We start from the raw sequence: 24,435 nt of genomic DNA, 5'->3' as shown, positions 1-24,435 counted from the left end.
ATTTCCGTCAGGTTTTCTGAATTTTACCGTTTTGCGCCGAATTGCCCCGGGTTTTTGGCACACTTGATCAGATTTTGTCGCAAAACCGGACGGATTTGGAAAAACCGCGGTACTTTAAAAAAAAAAAAAATTGTGCCGCTTCACATGCACTTACAAGCACCAGGAAGAAGATGGTGAACTCCGGCGGAACTCGGCGCAGCAACAACACCTATTGGATTTTGGGGCACACGACATTAGTGAATCCCGGCAGGACGCGAATCCACGTCGGACAACGTGCCGCGGGATCGCGAAAGGACCAGTAAGTAAATGTGCCCCATTGTCTCACCACACCGTGACAGAGAAATATGGAACGTGGCCTATATTTCGCTGTGTTATGGCGCCAGCGGCTCTCTTCTCCATGGAGGGGGGGAGGGGGAGCAGCGCTCACTACTCCTCTCTTCTGCACGCAGCTGTATTTCTGTTCTGTATGAATCCGTATATGTGACTGTTTTTGGTTGGCAAATGATGGATGATAGAATGTACCTCCTACTGGTTCTGTTACACGTATGCAACACGTATTTTATACGTTTCCATAGACTTCTATGGGGCGTACATAACAGAAATACTGGAGAAAATAGGACATGCTATTTGGATCACTGTGTGAGAGGAGTCATCATTGCCCCATTCTGTAAAACAGACTAATGTCATACAGATTCTGTAAGGAGAGATTGCATCCGTATAATGTGCTGACATATAGCTCTCCAGTATTTTGTCTAAATGATCATTTTTGTTGTCTAGGAGTCTCCTGCACAGAGATGGGAACCAGAAGGACATGTGGCAAGGTCATGTTTTAGTAACTTTGTCAATGTATTCATACATTTCTATGAAATTTTTCTAAGAGAAATAACACAGGAACAACACAATGTAGAGTTCCAAGAAAGGATTCTTAAGTGTTCTCATTTTAAAGGTAACAATTACTCTTAGATCCAGGCACTGTGACTGTGGTAATCTTCTTATATTTGTTATCCATGGCCTCCTTCCTAAAATCAACTTTCAATTTATGCTAATAAGCCAAAAGGGCTCTGGGGGGGAAGGAGTTGCCAGGGCCCCTCTTGCTGAAGCTTCACAGGCTGTTACACGGTGTAGAAGAACTTTTCCCCTCCCTGGCCTAATCTCAAACAGTGGGAGGGGGAAAGTGCTCATGCACAGTGTAACAGCCTGTGAAGCTGTTCGGGCCCTTCAGGTAAAATGTCAAAAGTTGCTTTTAGAAGGAAGGATAACAAATATGAGAAGATTACCACAGTCACAGTGCTTGGATCTATAAGTAAGTGTAAGTGGATTTTGAGTGTAGATTTAATTTAATGAACAATAAAAGTTTTAACTAAAACACAAGGCGAATAGTCACGTAAAAATGAATCACATTAAAAAAAATTATGCCAATAATACGACACATACTATCTTCAGTCATCTTTAAAAAAGGAAGCCACAACCATATGTTTTCTTTCGGTTTTAATATACATTAATATTTGTACAAAAAAGTTATGATACAGTTACAAAACATCCTGTCCATAAAGGAAATGACGGTGCACCAGGCGGCGGCTGGCACTCGGGCTCCATGGGACAATCCACACGTCGCTGTCTCTTCCAGACACCTGGCTGTAATTCGTCTGCAGACAGATTTTTAGTGCACGAAAACGCGGTTGTCAGTCCACATGTTACAGTCTCCCACATGACAAGGGAAACAATGAGAAGAAACAGCTGGATGCAGCAGCACATTGTGTAATCTGGGAACCCGCTGCACTCACTATCGCCACCCGGAGCACGCACGAGACGTGACATACAGGACGTGAGAGACGCTCACAATCCTCGAGGAGGTGTTGCGTATCTAAGTAAGCGTCCAAGAAGTGCGACCTAAGCGCAACATTTACAAGTCTTTCTGATGTGAGGAATTGCAATCCAGCCCAGCTAGTGCAAAGAATAAATTACTGTATGTCTAAAAGGCAGCATTGTTAAAGGCATCCAGCGAAAGCTGGGCTAAGAGTACTAAGAAACTAAAGGTATTCATATCATAAACCTTTAACCCTTTATACCTGAGATAAAACTGCTCCCACATCTGTATATTGCATTTTAGTGTTAAGCTAAATACTTTTTGTTTTAAATTTTGAAATCTTTGGATTCTAAAAAGAAGGAAAAATATCCTGTGGTCACAGACCAATAAAGGAAAAGTTCTTTGTGTATGACACATTTCTCCTTATCCTGTGCTATATTCGCAGCATGGGTTATAAAGCGCCATAGTAATACATCCTACTATCTGCAGGACATATCCTTACTATGTTTTCCTTCTCTGGAATACTCTCGCCTCAGAGAATCTCCCCATGCGGCAGAGTGCTTAGCTTAGGGGCACAATATAAGCTGCACAATGTAGGATGCTACCTCCTCTTCCTCATGCAGGTCTCCAGTCTCCTCAGTTCATCAGCTGAATGATAGAAAATATCAAACTCTGCAGCTCCCCATCCTCTCCAGACAGATAGGATCCAACCTAGAGCGTCACTCTGCAGGCAACAAACCACCGAATCCTTGGATACTGCTGCAGCCTCCACACACACCCTAAAAAGACAACAGCAAGTGGATCACAATACAACCAAACTGACAGATGCATCGATTTGTTATGGAAGCCAGTATTCAGTAAAGTGATCTCTACATAATAGGAAGAGTGAGATTATAATAAATGTAATTTAAAAAAGTGAGGTTTACACCTTCACGACTGCCATACGGCTATATACATTTGCACAAACCCCATAGGAAATATGCAAATATTTAAAATCTAGGGTGGGAAATGGAAAACAATGCATATTTTTGCTACCTTGTAAGGCAGCTCCCTTAACACCAAGCATGACTTACAAGAAGCCTAATAACATAATGTGGGATTACACATAGCACTAGTATAAATGTCATGACAGCTTCAAACGGTTATATACAGTATCTGTTACTTTCTGCATGGATGATATGATAGAATACATCACCATACAGATGATTTTGCTTGTTACAAGACATACCCGTCTTTTGCCAGGTCTTCAGGCTGCAAAACTGCAATGACGCGGCCCCTCTGTCCACCGCACTCCTTCTCCAGTCCTATGATGATAATGTCACCTCCGCGTCTGAACAAAATAAAATAAACAATCTTAGGTTATATAATGGTTTGTAACAATTATATGCCCATCATCCTGGACCAGCGGTACAGAGTGTGTTATGTATAAAATAATGTGATATATGATTGTAATATATCAACAACACGACCAGATATCCCTAACAAGACAGGAGACCTGTGGCACTTGTAGAATTTATGTATAAATAATGTACAGTGGAACCTCGGATTACAAGAAATTTGGTCTGCAATGGTTTTGCAGGACAATCTTGTAATTTACTAAAATTGGAACACAGTTTACAAGCAAAATGTCACAATACAAGTATTATGAGAGCCCTCCGCACCCCCTACTGTACTGTACCTCTCTCTCTCACAAAATAAGAAGAGTTGAAGAAATAAAGGGGTTAGGTATTGCACTACACCTAACTAAATGTATTTGGGATGTAGGACGATTGATCATTGATTTCCTATGGGAAAACTTTCTTTGATACACAAGCAATTGAAAGAGATTTTAAAAGATACACAAGTGATTTGTATCACAAATTCTGCTTGTAATCCGAAGCATCAAGTCACCCAATCTTCTGGGTTTCGTTGATTTAATATGGGAAAACTTGCTTTGATATTATTTGCTTGGATATTAAAACTTGCTTGAATTATGCTCATAATCCAAGGTTCTAATATATATTCATTATAAATGATAATGTTAAATTGGAAATCACAACATTAAGAAAGTTGTCTAATGTGAACCAATACAAACTGAAGGGGGTCATTTAACAGCAGCGTCCAGTGTATGTAAATGTCGTCAATGTGGAGGCAATGGTGACCACTGCCCAGCAGACGGAAAATTGACTTGACTTTTACACTGGCGGATCCCGGCATGGACAGGCACTTATCGGTGAGTTTCCACATTCATTTGCATTGGACAATTCACATAGTAAAAGGAGGTGATTGTTCCCCCCTTCCTCACAGGGGTATACGCTGCTGATAAAATGTAACCTTTTATAACGTATAATGTATCAATACATTCAGCTTGTTACTTGCTGGTAATTGCTATCGGAAATAAGTGTTTCTAGGAATGTTTGTTCCCAATATCCTCCCTGATTATTATGATATGCAATGACCTACTTGATGGGTGTAGTCTAAGGCAGCACACAATTTGGGGATGTAAATCCAGAACAGACACAACAGATTATACACATCTCAGGAGAAAGGACAGAGCCTCCGTTTGTGAATATCCATAAATGGTTGTGATTCTGAAACTCATGAATGTTATTCTACCACTGACCTCGGCTGATGAAGTGCTGTGTTAGCAATAGGACTACATCATCAGATTCCCTGCTCCTTCAAGTACCTTCTGGTTAAGTTTGGCCTGTGGTCTAGATTACTCATAAGAGCCAAGGTGTGTCACAATCGCTTGTATGTTTAGATATTTATGTTGGAAGAATCTGCTGGTCTGTGCCTTGTTGTAAATGATCAGTAATTTCATGAATGAATTCACTGCATTGTGTAAAGGAAACACTTACACAGGTCTCCACCTCAATAAATCATAAAATATGACCTGATCATTGCCTTTATCGTACACTACAGCTGCACCGCGCTTGTAATGTATTTTCCACCTAAAATTTTCACTTTGCAACTTTCTAATCTTTTCTTTATATAGCTGGAGGTACACATTATAGGGGTTCTTGGGGGGTTTTGAGGGTCTTGGTGATGGGAACCCAAGTGGATCACAAGAACATGGGTCCGTTGTACCTCCGTTACACCCCAAAAGAATGCATTGGCTGGTCGTACATACACAATGGCGCTCCATTAACTGTCTATGGAACTGACAGCTATCTCCTTTAGCCCTATAGAGATGAATAGAGTAGAAGGTGCTTACACGATTGGCTGTTCTATTCTCTCTTGTGGTGGGGATCTCATTACTGAGACCCCCACAGATCAGCCAGACGGACCTTATCCTGTAGAGCATGGCGCTCAGCTATCTCCTTCAGCGATATAGAGATCAAAAGAGCAAAGGGAGCATGCACGACTGGCTGTTCTATCCTCTGCTCTTGTGATCCGTGAGGATCCCATCACTGAGACCCCACAGATCAGCAAGACAGACCTTATCCTGTGGATATGGGCTAACTTGCAGTCATTGGACACCCTTTTAATCTCATTGATTATGAAGGGGAACCCAACACTATCCTTTGTTCTCCAGTAAATCTGGCGTAATTCTCACCTTGGAACCCAAAGCAAGTCCTTAACAGCAAGGATCCGTACTGCCTGCAAGCGCAACTTCTCCTCTTCTGATGGTGGGGCTTTGCTTCCCCAGCTCTCACTAGGGATTCTAGGTCGTGACAACTCAGGGTCCTCACTGTCCGTGGAGAAGAGGACACTGCTGTAGCTGACTGGCGTACTGGGCAGGCTGGAGGACGACTTGGCTGCTCCTTGAAGCACAGAAGAGGAGGACAAGGAGGACACAGAACAATAGTCTGTTAGAGAGTCCTGGTGGCTGAGGAGTTGTGTCCCTCTATCCTGGCTGTAGAGTATGCTACTATGTGCCTGCTGTTGACAATTGTCACAATTCTCCCCTGGTAAGGTGATCGCCGCTAGTTCAGAATTAGCTTTTACTGTAAACATGTCTCTTAAAGGACTGCAGTCCCCACAGAAGTACCGGGCACAGAACTGGTAACTTGCAGCATGGTACATAACTAACGTATTTGTCTTATTGTCCAGGCACCAAACAGTCTCTTCTCCGTTGCAGTCTGAACTAGCCGCCATAGAAATTATGGATGATGGAGCCGTGTATGGCTCAAGTCTTTTAGTAATTTCCAACGACGTGCAGTTCACAATCAGGATACCAGGTCCATTGCTGTACCAGACCTGGGATCCTCCATTGGAGATCTCCATGGCCACCACTGGGTACGGATTCTGCCTGGGATCTTCATCCCCTATTTTGAACATGGTGCGGTTAGCTGTGCGAGAACAGATATATGAGCAATCTGTGCTGGGAACACCATCAGTTACTGGGAATACAGAAATCAGACTGTCTGAGAGGCCAGCAAATACCACAATGGAGCTCTGTATGAAGAAGAAAAGAGGAAAAGTGTATAGTAAGGCGTCATAGAAGGGGTTTTCCAGATTCTTTATTTCAACAAGCTCATAATTTTCACCTAAAATTCAATTTTTTCTAAAAAAATTAAGAAAAATAGAAAGCAAAATAAAAGTAAAAAAAGCAATAGGTTAGGAGGAAGCTTAGTAACACTGCATTTACTAGGGCAGACTTTAACTATACTTCACTAGAGTACAGTGCATCAACTCCATTAACAGGTATAACTTTGGCTGCTACAAGACAACACAAATTAATAGATTGCTACACTTTGCTAAGATTTCTGTCAAAATCTATAGTAAATCTGTTGGTCTGTCTCCCACAGACAGACTTTACTTGTTTCATTTGGCTTTAAAGACAAGATTATAGCCTAAATATGGCACGCACTAGAATTAGTATTTTTTGGTACATCATAAAAGTGGCACAAGAAGCACATCACTGGAATATAAGGAGCATCTTCTCTTACAAACCAGCATTTTGGCCTCGTCTATATACAAAACTGATATGCCTTATGCCTTACATGTCTGAAGCCAACGCATTGTGGTCTATGGAATGTTTTCTATGATACTCTATACACATAGGAGATAAAAATAAGCTGTGAAATCACCTATTGTCCATTGTGATGGCTATTTCTATTAAAGTGGTTTTCCCACCAAACAAGTTAGGTCATACCCACAGGATGGGGCCTTACTCGGTGATTGCGGGGCTCTCAATCGATTCAATCAATTAATGAGCCCACTACATGATCACCACTACCAAATCAGTGGTTGGAGGGAACATGTGAATGTAATTGGCACATCCCCTCCAACCATTGATATGGAAGTGATTATCAATAGGGGGTGGGCATACAGTACTTAGTTTGTAGCCCCCTCTATCTGCTGGAAATCAGCAGGACATGGGACTTCACAGGAAGTCCTGAGCCCTGCTGGTAGAGTACGGAAGTGTGCAATCTTTTTGTTTCTAAAGACATTATGGCATATCCATGTTATTAGTCAGTAATTCTTCAAGGGGTTACAACAACCAATGGGACTGCCACCTATTAGAATAAAGCCCCAATACCATCCAGACACAAAAGACATGAGGAGGTGAATGCTCCATCTCTCCCCTTCTGTCTAAATGTCTTAATAAAAACAGACAAGAAAGGGACTTCCCTATCACAAGTTCTTGGTTACACATAGTAAATTGTATCTAGTTAAATCAAATTTCTAGATACTGGGATGTGACCATGGTGCTTTAGTATTTGTCCCCGTCACCTACCTTTACCATAGTAAGTACCAGGAAGCAGGTCACAATTGCTGGAGTGTCAACTACTTTCAGGGGAGCACTTAGTGGGCACATGCCCTGCAGACTGTAAATTGATATTTTCTGGTCCTGCAAAATAATTGTAAAGAAATTAAGTCTCTCTTAATTACAGTCTCTCAGTATTTAAAACATTCATTTGTTTATTCTGAATTATTGACTTTGTTTTGCGTTGGCCATGGAAATAGCTGTAAGAACATGAGACCTAGTAAACATCTCACAGAGTGTAAGCTCTTATTCCTATTGTTTAATCTGACCACATTATGGCTCTGTAATATTTTTATTTGTATATGTTGCCCTGCTGAATATGATGGAGCTATAGAAATAGCAACTTATTATGATAATTATTTATTATTGCCCGCACCTCTGTAGAAATCCACAAAGTATTCTGGACTTTCAGCTGACTGCACATTCTCAGGCCAGGACAGCTCAGCCCCCGCACTTCCACCAGTCCCTTTCCCACATCAACAACGGTGTAGTTCCTGCAGAAACACAGTAGTCAGTAATGCACATTAATGAAATTATAAGTCTGGCATACTGGAACACAGGAGTTACCATATTTAAAGGAATTTTTGCCATAATAAATCAAAGTGTTGGGCTACATTTTGCCACATTCCCTCATGGTGTAACCAAACTATAAGTTATAAAACAATTTCATGTATTTTATTGCAATTAGTTTTACATTAAAACACATAAAAATGTTGCGTAACAAGTGAGGTTTGTAAAACTGGAGGAGTGAGGAAAATGTGTCTGACCTTTGGGACCTCCACTGACCCTATGTGTGAAAGGACAGCAGTGATTTAGTGCTGCCCCCATTTCTAAGTGTTCCCTGCAGGGAAAGTGTCCGAGCCACTCCAAAATTGTCCCAGCTGTGCAGGGTCTGAATACTAGAATTTACTTGAATTGGGACTATGCTGCAGTTTTCTTGTATAAAGGCTGGGATGCGGTTTTATGAGAAAATCAAAGAAAGGACAGCAGCTTTATAAAAATTGCTACTCCTTAGGTTGTGGTTCAGACTCCCCGTGATCACTGGTCATGAGGATCCCTAGAGGTTTTGTCCCACAATGAGCATTGTATCCACAAAGCGCACTTTAGGGGACTTGTGATCACTCATCAGACATTTATTACCAATCTATAAATCATGAGAAATATCAGAGCTCTAATAGAAGAAGCAAATCTATCATTTCCCTGGGTTTACATGTAGTCAGTGCACAGGGCTGCAGTCCTGTCCTAGGTACCTGGCTTGCCCACTTCCAGCCCACAACACGATGGTATTATCTTGCTCCCTGGACGCGCAGAAAGTCTCCTGCATGCCACACAAGATATGATACTTGAAAAGTGAGAAACTGGGATCATTCATACGCCGGACCACTGATGCAGCAAGGGGGCGCTAGAAAACAAGAGGTATCAAAGTCAAGATATTATCACTGGAAATGAACATTCAGGTGACATAAGTATTGTGTTATATATGATTTGTTAGATGGTAAATGAAAAAAGCATAAAACTACAGCTTGACAAGAGGCATTTAGACAGCACAAGAGAACACTGCAAACATAAGCATTGCTAGTGCTACATTGCATGTTTTATGGCTCATACTCCCATTCTTTTGTTTGCAGTATTGCAAAGTATAGTCATGGTTATTGTACATCTTCTAATTGGTTCTCCTTGTGGATATATATGTCGAGTGCTACATGCAATGTACTCTGAATTAACCTAGAAGGAAAATAACTGGTCATGCCAGATAAAGGTAGTGGACCCTGTCAGTACTGACTGGCCCTGAAAAATGTGTCTAAACTAATGCAATACACATTTATGTAGACAATGGTATAAGAGCACATGTGGCCCTTGCAGTCTTGTATACATTTACCACCTCAATATGCCATTTTTATCTAATAATGTAATGTATTTATTAATATTTTAGTGTAAAGTAGTACAGTATGCCTTTACATGTCCATAGTGCATTCATACTCTTTCCCCCTGTGTGACCCTATGTAGCCCTTTAGCCTTTCTGTTTGTGGTTATGGTGGGCTAATCTCCAGCAGATGGTGACAACGAAAAGTGCAACAGTAAGTCAATATTAGGATGCTAGCAGATGTGCTATGAGGACATTACTCCTTACAATCCTTTCTAGGCTCATTACACCAGAATTAGGGAAATAAGATTTACAATATTGTCAGTGTACAAACAACACGGCATGACACAGCTTCTTTTCACTCACGTGATGAAGGCAAATGATTTTAATACAAATATGAACACAGCGAGAGACTGGTTATTCTCAATATGGTTTTAAAGGGCTAAATTAAAAAATATTTTGTATGGAGAAATAAATATGAAATTTATTCACAGCAATTATATGGAATACTTGATATATCAGGAAGATGAAAGAAGTAGCGACATAGAACTCACCTTCTCTGGTTTTGTGTCCCAACACTCCATCATCAGCTCCTGCAGCTTGGAAAACTGCACTTCCTCTGGGCGCCCCAAGACAGGACGGATGCCCTTGGACAGCTTTTTAGAGATTTGTAGCTGGTGATGGCCTAAGGACGGTCGCTGACCAGATAGAAGCTCATATAGGACCATTCCATAGGAGAACATGTCCACCTTAAAATAAGAGCAGTGGTTAAATATATTTAGTACTAGATTTAGTAGTACTAAACTAAAATACTAGCATCCATCCGGGTTAAAGTGAAGCAGAGCGTCCCTGTGCTGGCAGCATCCACACACAGCGTATGTTAACAAATTGTAAATGAAATTAATTTACATGTACAATGTGTTAACATCTCAAATCACTTTAAGTTAAATCCTGCGGTTTGTTGGAATCTGTCAAGTCGTCCGATGGCCCGCCCTCCGATTTGTGTCGCATGAAAGCCGGCGCGATTGCGGATGCTGGTAATTTACTTTAGTCCCAGGCTGCAATTATCAAGTATAAGGTGTCTGCAATGAAGCTTTATTGTTCATCCTTGTTCCCAAGTTAACCCAAAATTTTTAAAATCCAATAGTCACAGGTCCCAAAAAATTATCTAACTGGAGTTTCTCCTGTTACACCAGTATACCTGTTTTCACTTAAAATTTAATTAAACTTTCACTCTGCCGCTGTGGGGACGTATATCTGGCAGCAATATACATCCCCATAGACCTCTATGGAGCCCTGCCGCAATATGGTGTGCATACACGTCTGTCACTGTACCGTGCACATGAAAAAGATAGGGCATGCTCTATCTTTTCCTGTGTTTACAGCCGGGCGCCCCCGGAATCACTATAGAGAGGGAAGGGGTGAGCAGCGCTCATCCCTCCTCCTCTCCAGCATGCTGCTGTATGGCCCGGGCCATGGCCAGACAAGCATATGGCAATGTGAAAGTAGCCTAATGGCGAAAACTTTGTTTCTGTGACCCTCGCCTTATATATATAATGCATATTTGTCTTTTAGAGCATGAATATACATAAAGCAGTGCATCTTTCATACAGGCAGACAGCTAATTCATAGATACAAAGTCACTATTGTGTATTTCTAAAGGCTGCATTAAATGAGCAGATCCTAAATGTCATTATGTATTACAGATCTACAAAAGAAAATAGCTGACATTGGAATTCTCTTACTTCAGATGTTCCAGAAAGGAATTAATTGACAGTTATTGGAATGTTTGCTATGTAAAGACAAAGGGAATGGGGTATGAGAGCAATAAATGGAGATAGAAGACTCTAATGAGACAATTAGAGATGGAAAAAGCGCATCAAAACTATGGTCATCAGTGTGAAAACATTCTTATCTAAAGATGGTTTGACTAGAGGATTTTCAATGTTTTATCTTATTAAAAGGTTTCTTTTAAATTAAATTTAGCTAATATGCACCTGATTGTTGGGGGCCTGAGAGCAAAGACCACCACCAATTACAAGAATGAGGTGCCCTTTTTTGTGAATGCACACCAGCATTATATTCACTTCTATAGGACTGTGATGATAGCTGTGTAAGGTCCTACTTTATACCCACAACAGTCCCTCATTCTCATAATCTATGGGGTTTCCAGTGTTTGGACACTCAAGGATTAGATACCTTGTCAGGTATACGTTTTTTAAGGGTAAGCCTTAATCATTTTATAAGTATCGCAGGGTCCTGTAACTGTTTGTATGCAACCAATGAACTAGCAACATGTAAGAACGAGCCTCTCCAAGTGTATTTATGTAACTGTAAGATTAAACCTGTCTCTAATTGTGTAATAATTGTCTAAGCAATATATACAAAAGAATTTATCCCCAGGGGATCAATAAAGTTGTAGGCTGTGAAGTGAATAGTAGTCTGAGTCTTTCAACTACTACAACAATTGTCCACCCAGTAGCCTGGTACAGTCAATACATAGTTGTAAACCTTTATCTATAATAATATTTATATAAATATATATATTGCAGGATGAGACTTCACTCTTTTTTTGAAGTGAAAAAGCTTGTAAATATGGCATACAGTGCAGTGTAAAATACACCTTGGTAATTATATAAAAACTTACATAAAAGTCCTGTAACTAACCTTTTCATCATAGACGACTCGAGGACGGATTTCAGGTGCTTGGTATCCAGGTGTGCCCTCCACGCCTAAGGCTCCTTCGTGGAATGAAAGACGTGAGATACCATAGTCTGACAGTTTTATGTTCACAGTTTCTCGGACATCCAGGGACCAGACTAGGATGTTGTCTGACTTAAGGTCACAGAAAATGACATTTTTCCTGTGTAGGTATGAAAGTCCAGAAGCAATTTGATAGGCCATACGTTGTGTAAGCATGTGACCTAAAGGCATGAATATAGGGGACCCTGGAAAAAGAAAGAAAAATTATTAAAAACCAATGGTGACTCCCCCCACTGTCGGTTCATATTTGCATATGGAGGCTGTAGCATGGATGTAACACCTGCAGTGTATCAAACACCTTGGTGTTGAGTATAAACTTCCTTTGTTGTTTGATAATTCCCCATGCTGCTACCCACAAACTTGTTGATTAAAAAATATTGGTGCAAAAAAAGGCTGAACAGTAAGCTAGCCCCTTTGATTTCTAGAAGAAATTCAGAAGATTCTCAAATTCTGAAGAAACAGTAAAGCTGTACATTACCATGACTGTTTCCGGTTAAAACAGTGTTCAGGCTGCCCAGTGGGGCCAGCTCCAGAGCAAAGCACAGTGGATGGATGCTGATGCCAATCAGAGACACGATACACGGGTGCTGCAGCGAGTGGAGCATGCTGGCCTCCTGACGGAATTCTGAAAAGTTTTTCATTGCATCCATCGCCTGCAAGTGCTTAAACATTGTATCTGTGTAAGAAAATGGAACAGAAATTGAGCTAATGCTGAAGATCAAGTCAATCCTCATATATTGGTTTTCTTTAACCACACACTGATAGAAATATTAGTGCAGACTTAGAGAACTGATGGTTTAAAGGATATCACCATCAGATTATATAATGGTAGATGACTATTACTTACCTCCCAGTCCCGTCCCTGTGTGTTCCAAGCTTCATTTCTTATATCTTTGCATAGCTGCATTTCTGTGAAAAATAAGTTTATAAGATATGCAAATTACCCTGCAGAGCACCATCAGGCTCTACCGTAATATAATACCAGCCGTGTTTTGAGAGTCAGTGATTTCATTGGCTCTTTTTTCAAATCGTGCTGGCTCTCAGAAAGCGGCTGGCATGGCCCCCGATGCCAGAATAAATTATATTGCAGGGGAGTCTGATGGTGCTCTGCAGAGCACCACAGGCTTATTTGCATATCTGATAAACTTATTTTTTACAGAAACGCGACCACGCAAAGATATAAAAAATTAAGCTTGGGACACATGGGGAACGGGGAGGTACGTAATAGTCATCTATCATCAAGTAATCTGATGGTAGATGTCCTTTAGGTACTATTATTGGTAACTCTTTACCTATGATGACATCAGTTGAGGTGCGATACTTCTTAATCTGGAACATCTTCAATGCCACTGGCTTGCGTTTGTACACAGCTCTGTAAATTTTAGTTCCGCTGCCTCCTTGTCCCAGAATATTAGTGTTTTCTTCTGAATATTCCAGTTCCTCCTTATCAAGAAACAACCTTAAGTATCAAAGGACATGAATGTTAACAGAAACTTACATAATCTGCGTTCCCATTTACTTATGTGCTATAAAAAGCCCAAAGCTATATGACATCATTCTTCATCTACATAATGGAGAATTGCATTTTTAAACTTTCAGTTGTATACTGTTAGGTTGTTTAGATTGTGAGCCCCATGGGGACAGGGACCAATTTGACATGCTTGTGCAGCGCTGCGTAATCTGTGTGCGCTATATAAATAAAGAATTATTAATTATTTATTATTATTACCTGGATGGAAAATCTGTCATAAAAATCTCAGGAACCAGTTCCTGCAGGGGAGCAGGGTCCTCGGGGTGATTGGGACATTCCAAATAGTCCTTGTCTACTGCGGCCAGAACACAATCCTCCATGTTGAAGTAGTAAGGCTCCTTCAAATCTTGTTCCTCATTCTGAAGATGTGATAGAGCGGCACAGGAGTTACATGGGACATATTGTTCCATCAAAAGGGTCCCGTCACTTTCTGTAGCTGTCAAGGCTGCAAATGTGCAAGGTGAAAGTAGTTCAATGAAAATAAGCGCCAAAGATTGTGTATTTAAACCCACCCAGTTCTTACAATTATCCTAAATGAAATATAGGAAGGTCACTGTATACTCCCTGGATGTATAAGCAACATAAGGCCACAAGCATTCGATGAAAAGGACAAGCATGTGATAGTGGATGCTTTAGTATACCTTTATATACAAAAAAAAAGTGTAGCCTGTTTTACAGTTCTGTGCTGATAAATACATTAGAACAGATAAGGAATTGCTCATAGCGTATATATATATTAGACAAAAGCAAAAACATATTTTAAGGCCTCCTGCTCACCCAGGCATTCCTCCCCCCTTCATTGAAAACCGCCTGGCTCAGTCACAGTGCGGTGAGACACTTGGGCTTATTTACTAACGGTCTGCGGACACACTTTTGTGCGGCTGCGATAGGTATTTAACAGGGGATTGTGTCGCAGGCGGATTCAGACTAAGCGTGGGATTGTGTCGCAAGGCAATGCACTTACATGCACCAGGAAGAAGAAGGTGAACTCTGTCGGACCTGAGCGGGGAAGCGACACATGCAGGATATTGGGCGCATGATCTCAGTGAATCGCGGCACAATGCATTCTCGTCGGACAATGCAATCTGTGAAATCTTCCGGATGGGTAAGTAATGTGCCCCACTGCGTGCTCACCGCACTGTGACCGGGTGCCATAGACCTTTCTGGGGGACATGATGCAAGCACAAATCCTGCAGCTGTATCACCAGCCCCCATGCGATCGTGTGAATGGGGCCTAAGTAACTCATTTTATTGCTTGTAATTGAAATTACGTACTTTATGTGCTTCTTAAGGCTACCTTACCTGGAAACCACTGATCAATGAGGGAGTTTACATGGTCTGTGATAAAGGCCATAGCAGAGAAATCTCTGACTTCTGACTGGCAAAGGATCTTTATGCCTCCACTCTTCTTCTTCTTCCAGTTAACTTCAGATGACTCCACACTGAGGAAAATGGGATGTAGATATCCGCCATAAATATAAGCATTATCATTTAATACCTTTTATCCCTCCAATCGGATGACATTAATGCAAATATCAAAAGGCTGCTAGTGTAAATAACCAATGGTACACATTAATCGTTATTTTAGTCTAATGTAGCATTCATAGTAGAGGCTATCTATTTACAAATTTTGCATTTCTGCAAACAAGGAGGTCCTTCGACCAATATTGGTAATGATTTTGTTAAAATATAACTTTTATTAATCGTTCATTTAAACCATGGGGAATATTTTCCCAGTGTGTAGAGACAAACAAAAAGAAATTTTTATTAAAAATAGGAATGGTGGGAGAAGATGTTGATTTTTCCTTTTGAGCAAGGAGAGGAATGTTAGTAATTGAGATGCACTACCTTTTGGTGTATAAGTTAGGGAGTTGTGAACCCACAGGTAGGTATTGGAGAGTTCTCTGTGTTGCACACAGGTGGGTATTGAAAGGTTCCCTGCGCTCATTACACCCTTTTAGGGTAGTTAGGGGCTACACAATGTTGGATTTTAAAGCAAGTCTTGACCACATTTGCATTATGGTGAGTATGGACTGTTAGGAGTGTATGTCCACACTCAAAGGCTACCCCCTCACACTTCGGGGTGTTTAGACCATATAATTCCCTAGGCTGCAGTCACTTGCTGGGTGTGCATAGTGTTAATGGTCTGCGGTGACCGCAGAATGGGTCAGCGCTAAGTACTGGCTTTCTATTTGCAAACACACATAGAGTTCGCTCCCTTGGATGTTTTTCAATTGTTCATTCACTCACAAATTCACTCACACTCCTATTGCTGCTAATCTTGCTACTATTCAATGCCTCAATTTTCTGGCATTACTAGCTATCTAATCCATTTCCTTGAACACTATTCAATCTAAAATTGGCACACATTCAAACAGCCCCCCCGACATGTTTCGCCATGAGATGGCGTCTTAAGGTTGTAACGGGGCTGATCATAGTAGAGGCTGGCATCTCTTACCTTAGGTAACCACCTTCAAAAGTGACCATCAATCCCTCCTGCCAGTAGATGGTCTGGTTCCTCTTGACCCGGAAGGTGCTGCACCGACTTCGCTGGTTGCCTGTGAAGCTGTATACCGCAGACTTCCTGTTACGTGGCTTTGTATTTTTCTTGTTCTCAAACAGCTTATAAAACGAAAAAAAAGGGGAATGAGTAAGTTAAGTATACCAGCAAGAGAGATGACCATACATAGCATACACAATGCATTTACAGTATTTAGAGCCAAGGATAGGATTGCTAGATGTAAACAATTCCTCCATACACTGACAAGTTTAACATTAATAGGTCAGTCATTCCTAAGCTGACATCAGCTTCGTCTCTCCCAACTCCCCCAAACAGATGTATTCCTGCCTCGGCCAAGTATAAAGATAAATAGTACAAAATTGCTGCTCATCAATTGTGCTGCTTCTATCCAAAAAAAAGGATCATGAATTTAGAAATTTTGAAGTCCTCCTTTTCTCCCCAGACATAGGGCTGGTACACAACTGATGACTGTTGAGGTTGTGGGGTTTAAACCAACATTGCTATGTGATGGTGTACCAAAATTGCAACAAAAATCCACTTATTTATCACAAATACAAACACAGCAATTTGATCACTTACTCATTGATAACTTTTTGGCCCCTGCTCTGACATAGCGTTTAATGGTATTGGTGCCCAGGGGGCATCAATACTATTGAAAGAAATTCTGATTATCATTTTAACTTCTCTCTGGGATCTCCCCAACACATAGAATTAAGAATTTCCAATAGCTCCAATAATAATCTGACCCTGTTTGCACCTTCTCACTCTTTCTGCAGTTCCAGGCAGCCCAAGATTTGTCTCTTTAAAAAAGTGCAGAACGTGCCATCTCCTGGGAGGCATGTGGCCAAAAAGAGGGCCCCAAATGCCACCTGTGAGATGTGTTCCATTGGTTTGCCACCACTGGTCTAATGTGTGAAGAGATTTGCATTTACTAGCTTAAAGAATATGAGAAAATTCTTACCTGAAGGTCCATCTCAGACAAACTGATCAACATCCGAGCAATGAATCTTTGCCAGAATCCTACAGGAACAAAACTCATCTTGAAGACCCTCTGCACAATGTTACCAGTAGACTGCAGTAAAGAGTGGATATCCAGGCCTGGCTTAGCTGGTAGCAGGTGAGGTAAGAGGTAGCTGTAGGATGCAAACAGAACACATAATAGGCAAAGTTTCAACAGTTATGTTCTAAAACTAACACTATTTGGGTTTAATTGTCAGCCATTTTTCAAAAAACTCGTAAAGTGAATACAAGAAACTTTGTAATAAATCGTATTCATTTGAAATGCTTCTTTCTGCAGTTACTTTGGTTCTTATCATCCTCCTTCTTTACTTTCTCATATAATATTACTTTGAGAATTCTGAATTCTGTCTTGGTAGAAGCCATATAATGGGGCTTATTTACTAAGGGTCCCGCACCCTCATTTCCATCAGGTTTTCCAACGTTTTCAGGGATTGCGCCACTGGGACAGGCATTTAGAAGGGGATTGTGTCGCGCACGATCGGATTTTGGCGCTTTGGCTTTCATGTGACAGAAATCGGGCGGGCCGTCAGACGATCCGATTTAACATTTAAATTGTGTCGCACGACATACACTTACATGCACCAGGAAGAAGAAGGTGATCTCCGGCGGAACTGAGCAGGGAAGCGGCACATGCAGGAAATCGGACGCACAATCTTAGTGAATCACGCCGGAGTCCATGATCATCGGACAACGCACAGTGGGGACTGCAACAGGACCGGGTAAGTAAATGTGCCCCAATGTGTCAATGTAGACATATATAAAACAGTTTCCAATGCTACCTATCTACAGCAAATGAAGGACTAGAGAGATGGTTCTCTAGGTAAAAGCTAACTTGCATATTTTTGTATCCTCTAAAAAAAATATATAGATGTATGAAAATAGGACAAGTAATCAGCTAGGAGCCATTCTCAACATCATGAATCATATTTAACAATGGGCTCTTCTTTATAGCCTGGGAAATAATGAAGCTGGACATGTGTCCTTTGTTATCGTTCCGCTCCTTTTCCAACTCCAATAAAAGTTACGAGCGACATTACAAAATCTAGTTGCCTTAGAAGATTCTTTTCTACCAGGAAACAACTTTTCCATTGTCCTTAAAAGTTGCTTATTACAAACCAAAATGAGTTCCAGAAATACATGACATAGGGCACAGGGTTCAACTGTTACACTGTCCAGATGCATTTTTCAAAAATAAGCAAAAAAAACAACACAAATGCTAATTTTCTATTATTAAAGAGCAAATAATCAGTGCAATATTTCCCTATCCTTCTTGTAAAAAATACCCATAGCAGATACATGACACAAGTGGCTTATGCAGGGATACTAATGATTCATATGGAGATACTAAGTAACATATGGCAGTGACAGCTAATCTGCTTTGACCTGAGTTAAGAAGATCACAATAACTAAAATGTATCTCTGTTCATAAGGAAAGTAATAGGGGAAAGATTTACGGTCTTATTTGAAGTGGTGATACTTGAGATTAAGTTCTGATCAAGGAATGAGGATGTTAAAGGGGTTAACTAGCAGCTAAAAGGTACATGCTCTTCTTTGTATACAGGCACGAAAAGCAATGTTGTGCCATGATATGTGACCACAGTAGCCAATTATTGGCCTTATAAGCCAAATGTATATTTAATGCTATCACAGTCTATCCCAAGCCTATAAAAAGGTCTGAACAACTGTTCCAGATTAAAGAACAACCCCGTTAAAGAGCCTATTCTAACAGTGAGAGCCCAACAAATGGGCTTGGAATCATAAATTCTCAGACCACCACTGATCCACAATTATTGACCATGTGACCAACATGTGCATATAGGTGCACTATTCTCCATTCACTTCTAAGAGACTTCTCTATATTGCCCCATAGAAGTAAATTAAGTAGGGGACTTGCATCATTCATATAGGGCAATGGTGGATCCTAGTTGTAGTCATTTGGAGGTCATAGTATGCAGACTGTAGTTATTAGATACTTATTACCTATCCAAAAACTGATCAGAGGCCATCGTTTTCATATTATTATGATGTAGACCAAAATGGAGAACTACAAAGTGTTTCTAACAATCTTAAGAGCTTGAAAAAAAGCACAGAAATCCTTCTGATTATGTCATCATTTCAATTTTCTCATAGGAAAAGAAAGATCAGACGTGCACTTTCCTGGTGGATATTTGGGAAAAAAATGCAGCCAAGTACTATAAAAAAGTTAACACATCATGAAAGCCTATGAGTGCTCTAGCCTTTGCTGTCTTGATTCAGAGAGACATGAGCCCTTAAACAAATGAAGGGATTCTGCAGCCTCTCCAAAATATTATCATTTAAAGATTGAAACCTCCCTTAACCAGATTAGATCTTTAAGGGGTTTCACTTTATCATACCGTGTAGTGTGTACTTCAGGCAGTTGCATATCTCAAAGTAAGGCCTTCTGCACATGACCATGTGTTGAAACAGGCCGCAAACGGGGTAATCTTTATGTCCCGTTTCAGCCGGGTGGAGATGGAAAGGGGAGAACTGCTCCATCGGCCGGAGCACAACATGGGGAGGAATAGTATCTGCTCTTTAATTTGCAGCGCACTGAAAAGCAGTGACCTAACCACATAGTGGCCATGAATAATAGAAGTCAATGGCATCCATGGGCTACACACAATTTCTGCGACTCAAGGTGGCCATATACTATCATGTGCTTTAGGCCTAACATACAATTACACAAAGCTGAGTAGTAATAGTGTTGTACAAACTCAGCTATGCATTACAACAAACTGTAGATATAGGATAGTGTAGCTTTAATATTTTATTGTCTAATTAGAAAACACACACATATATATATATATACACATGTAAAATGTATCCACCTGTTGTTGGCCACAGGGAGGGCAATCTCAAACTTCGCCAAGAACTGAAAATACTGTTCTTCTGTCTGCTTTGTGAAACCAGTACCAACTAGTAGCATGCGGAGGTCCTCTGCTTTGATGACCCCATTTCTTGCCACAGACTTGGAGCTTTTGATATTGATGATTCTCTCCAGGCATTCCGAAAGCCACACAGGATCCAGGAAATATAAGTTCCGTAGTCCATGGCTGGTGTCTGGAAAGTGAAGCAGGGTGCCCGTCTCTATAAGAAATCCCATTGCTGTAAGGAACATAAAAGTTAGAATAAGGGGCTAATAAGAAGCCACAGTACTTTTTTCTTCAATACAATGGGGCAGATTTATCAAGCTGTCTGAAAGTCAGAATATTTCCAGTTGCCCATGGCAACCAATCACAGCTCAGCTTTCATTTTACCAGTGCTCATGAATATTTCAAAGGGGAGCTGTGATTGGTTGCCATGGGCAACTAGAAATATTCTGACTTTCAGACAGCTTGATAAATCTGCCCCAATGTGTATAAAATTGGGCAGACCTGCCATTTTTGGAGGGACATGCTGTCCTCTAGTATGTATAAGGGTGCATTCTCCTTATGGCAGGAGTTGGGAAAAGAAGGATTAGGTATAATAGAGTTCAATATCATGCCAAAAAAAAGAACATGTTGGGGGGGGGGGGGGATATATATATCCAACTATATCCAACTCTACTTTTGTTATACCTGCTTGCATGTCCTCATAGTCTTGGATGTCGTTTCCAGGGCTCTGTTCTATGATCTGCTCAATCTGCTCATCTGTCAGATATTGCACCTCATCTTTGTGAGTTCTTACTTGCTGTTCATTCAGTATTGCTTCCTGCAGGTTCAGGTAACTTTTAGGAATCTGTATCAAGAGAATGAATAGAATGAGTTACTCCTAGACGGGCACAAATATAACTATTTTAAATTAAATTACAGCTGTCCTAATAGTGGTTTTACAAAGATTTATTGTTATTCCCGATCAACAGGATAGAGGATGACTATCTGATCGATGAAGGTCCGACTGGTCGTAGATCACAAGAACAAGGGTCCTGTTTTCACTTATTGATGGAGCTGCAGGTCGATCATGCAATTTGCTGCTCCATTCAATACAGGGGGTCCCCTACTTAAGAACACTCGACTTACATACGACCCCTAGTTACAAACGGACCTCTGGATATTGGTAATTTCTTGTACTTTAGTCCTAGGCTACAATGATCAGCTATAACAGTTATCACAGGTGCCTGTAATGAAGCTTTATTGTTAGTCTTGATTCTTATGACAACCCAACATTTTTAAAATCCAATTGTCACAGAGACCAAAAAAGTTCCGACTTACATACAAATTCAACTTAAGAACAAACCTACAGACCCTATCTTGTACGTAACCCGGGGACCGCCTGTACTACGGCAGTGTTGGAAAGTGGCAAGCACACTGCAGTGTACTTTAAGCACTCCGACTGATATAGAATGGAGCAGCACAATATATTCTCATTGTGAGAATGGTGCCTCCTTCTCATAATTAGTGGGGGTAACAGCAGTCAGATCCCCATCAATCAGATTGTTATATATATGTTGTGCTTGTGGTCCTATGTATATATATATATATATATATACATATATATATATATATTTGTGTTGTGCTTGTGGTCCTATACAGTCAGCACCAGCCCAGGTGCTCCCACTTAGCAGTAGAGTCTAGTTAGCAAATTGGGAAATTAAGCTAATGGCACAGAATGTAGGGGTGGAGAAAAAATACCAACTTTACCGGAATCAGGATTGACAACTATTACAGGATGCAAAAACTCAAAGTTGGTGGAGGTGGTGCAAGATCCACACATACAAGTCACCCTTGGTAATAGGTATACAGTAATTTATAGTACAACAATAATGACAGATGCGTTCTAATAAATAGGAACTTGAGGACCAGGACTGATTAGCAATTCTTACCAGCCTCCCAACAAGTTTCTGAGACCCAATTGTGCTGCCCACATCTTTCATATTGCAGGCAGCACAGAATATGAGTTGTCGTAAGCCCTCTAGTCCGTCCAATGTCTTGCAGGAGAGTTCGCTGTAAACACACATAGTTACAAGAATTATATTCTGTTACCAGAGAAAACACAAGATTACCAGCAAGCCATTTTCTTTTGGCATTTGGGATGCATACAATACCAACACTTTGCTATATATAACTCACTTATTAATAAAACATGTCATAAAAAACATTGTATCTATATGTATGTTCCAATAATAGATGTTTAGCAGTAGAAAACACACTGAATAGGGTTTTGCAAGGTCAGACAGGAACACGTCTAATGTGTCATGAATATTTTATTCCGCCCCGTAAACCTAAACCTAATCAACTATTAAAGCATTGTGGTCAATTGTGGTTCCCATCAGCTAAAAGATATGGATTAAGATATAGAATAGCAATCTCAGCAGGGTGCTCTAAGGACAAGAACAAGACACAATATATACAAATACGCACTGCAAGTGTTTGATGGTAATATCAGGAAATCCTGTGGCTCTGGACCCAGAAGGAGAGCGGCAAAGAGCCAAAACATAGGCACGGAGAGTGGCAATTCTTTCTAAACGGAACTTGGTGTCGATAAAGTCCAGGTGAGTGCCAACTACTAAGACCACAGCATTTGGCGCTTTGGCCTACAGAAAGGAAACACAGGGTAATGCAATTTCTGAAGCATTTAAATATGATGGATATTTAACAGCATGTAACCATTGTCAAGTATAGTGTAGGGGCCTTTGTTAAATATGTTTTCTATGGCAATATATATCTTCAACAGATAGCACTGTATAATGTTCCAACAGAAGCAAAAGGGACAGTCTTTTAATCTCCATCAAGTGAATGGGAGGCCTATGGTTGTATTTGACATACACATGCCGGGAGCTTTCTTGGCACATATGGCAAAATATAGCACTCAGATATCCCAGCCCCAATCATCCTGACCTTTACAAAGAGTTTTCCTCACCTCAATGTTTAGAAGCCAGTACTGAAGATTAGATACAGCCTCTTCCCCCAGAGCCAGGTTCCATACCACTATGTACAAGGCCTTGTCGGTAAAGAAGCATTGGTTGACTGCAGACATTGTAGAAGAACCTCCCATGTCCCAAACGTGAAAGTGCACAGAATCAACCTACTTAAACAAAGAAAGATAAGAAAAGAAGGGAAAAAGTGATCAGTGGGTCTATTAGTAACATTTCTATAAGCAGATGGAATAGTTTGATACAAGAGAACCATTTTACCATGATACTTTCTTTATTTCTGTATTTTCTTTAACTATGTAAGACTATATGATCATAGTCCCTGCGCTCTGCGCTCTTGTGTTTTGCATAACTTTATTAATATTATTTTTTAAAATTTTCTCATCAGATAAAGTGAGGCACTTAAGTTGTCAGAAAGGCCGACAGACGGCCAGTGAACCTGAGTTATTGATGGGTTTACTATGGGGTAGTCTAAGTGATTATCCTTTAAGGGATAATCCTTTCTTAACCTCCCACTCAAGAAGGTAAGGACTTTCCCAAAGGGAATCCCTAGGTTGCAATCCAGAAATAGTTATCATTAGTGACATCAACAGCTGATTTGTAGAGAGGATGAAGAATTGTGGCACAGAGGAAAGGTATAGGGCAACAACCAGACAGATTCAGGGCAGTCAGTAAAAAAAAAAGTCAAACCAAAGAAAAAGTGTATAAATATATATATATATAAGAAATATTCACCGGAATATATGGACAGCAATGCACAAGTGACAAATGGTTACCTTTGACTTAGTCCCCAATGGTTTCTGTAGCTCCCATCGGGTAGTTCTAATAGTACTTTCTCCTTGCATCTGTTGTGACGTTCTCCCAGTCTGTAAGACCTCAAAAAGAGTAGATTTGCCTTGACGTGGTGGTCCAACAATAATCATCTTGACAAGTGGACACCTCTCTGCTTTTCTCAGCTGAGCACGCAGATATGCCAAGATGGTCACAGGCCCTTTATGTAGCAAGACATGTAGACATAAATACTACACTCATGTGGATTTTAACATGTACCGGTTAGCAGTCAAGTACTAACCTTCTTTTCTGATCTCTGGAGGTAGGTTTGTGATGTTCAGGTCTTCTAGGTCTAGCTGCCATAAAGATACAAGCTGGCCAAGTTCTGGAGGAAGCTCTCTTATTCCTGGATTACTAATTAAGAACAATAAGGCGTCATTTATGTTACTTTGGAAACATATACATAATCTGTCATGTAGAACCATGCTCTATAGTATCATAACCATGATTACTTTTGACTCAAAATAACTCATTAGTAGGAGAAACTTGATCATTCAAGCACTAAAGAACTATGGAGTCAAAATGTCACAA

At 40.5% G+C, this 24,435-nt stretch overlaps 1 protein-coding gene across 2 annotated transcripts in view; it reads right to left on the bottom strand.

Moving 5' to 3' along the window:
* Positions 1-1,473: 1,473 nt before the first annotated feature.
* Positions 1,474-24,435, bottom strand: part of LRRK1 (leucine rich repeat kinase 1) — a 59,847-nt gene continuing 36,885 nt past the window's right edge. For both annotated transcript variants that reach the window (XM_072148616.1, XM_072148617.1), the window contains 21 exons: positions 24,146-24,258; positions 23,850-24,064; positions 23,061-23,225; positions 22,562-22,734; positions 22,024-22,144; positions 20,780-20,939; positions 20,051-20,327; positions 17,143-17,314; positions 16,119-16,282; positions 14,963-15,102; positions 13,859-14,105; positions 13,422-13,588; positions 12,608-12,805; positions 12,034-12,314; positions 9,921-10,115; positions 8,753-8,904; positions 7,879-7,996; positions 7,473-7,586; positions 5,346-6,187; positions 3,036-3,137; positions 1,474-2,586 (listed from right to left, as the gene is read on the bottom strand). In XM_072148616.1, coding sequence (XP_072004717.1) covers positions 2,409-2,586; positions 3,036-3,137; positions 5,346-6,187; positions 7,473-7,586; positions 7,879-7,996; positions 8,753-8,904; positions 9,921-10,115; positions 12,034-12,314; positions 12,608-12,805; positions 13,422-13,588; positions 13,859-14,105; positions 14,963-15,102; positions 16,119-16,282; positions 17,143-17,314; positions 20,051-20,327; positions 20,780-20,939; positions 22,024-22,144; positions 22,562-22,734; positions 23,061-23,225; positions 23,850-24,064; positions 24,146-24,258 — 4,294 coding nt within the window. In that variant the 3' untranslated portion in view covers positions 1,474-2,408. The remainder of the gene's footprint in view (positions 2,587-3,035; positions 3,138-5,345; positions 6,188-7,472; positions 7,587-7,878; positions 7,997-8,752; positions 8,905-9,920; positions 10,116-12,033; positions 12,315-12,607; positions 12,806-13,421; positions 13,589-13,858; positions 14,106-14,962; positions 15,103-16,118; positions 16,283-17,142; positions 17,315-20,050; positions 20,328-20,779; positions 20,940-22,023; positions 22,145-22,561; positions 22,735-23,060; positions 23,226-23,849; positions 24,065-24,145; positions 24,259-24,435) is intronic.

The sequence above is a fragment of the Engystomops pustulosus genome, chromosome 4 (assembly GCF_040894005.1).
Source record: "Engystomops pustulosus chromosome 4, aEngPut4.maternal, whole genome shotgun sequence".
Taxonomy (NCBI): domain Eukaryota; kingdom Metazoa; phylum Chordata; class Amphibia; order Anura; family Leptodactylidae; genus Engystomops; species Engystomops pustulosus.
Note: the sequence above shows the minus strand (reverse complement) of the source record. Positions and strands in the feature narration are given on the sequence as shown.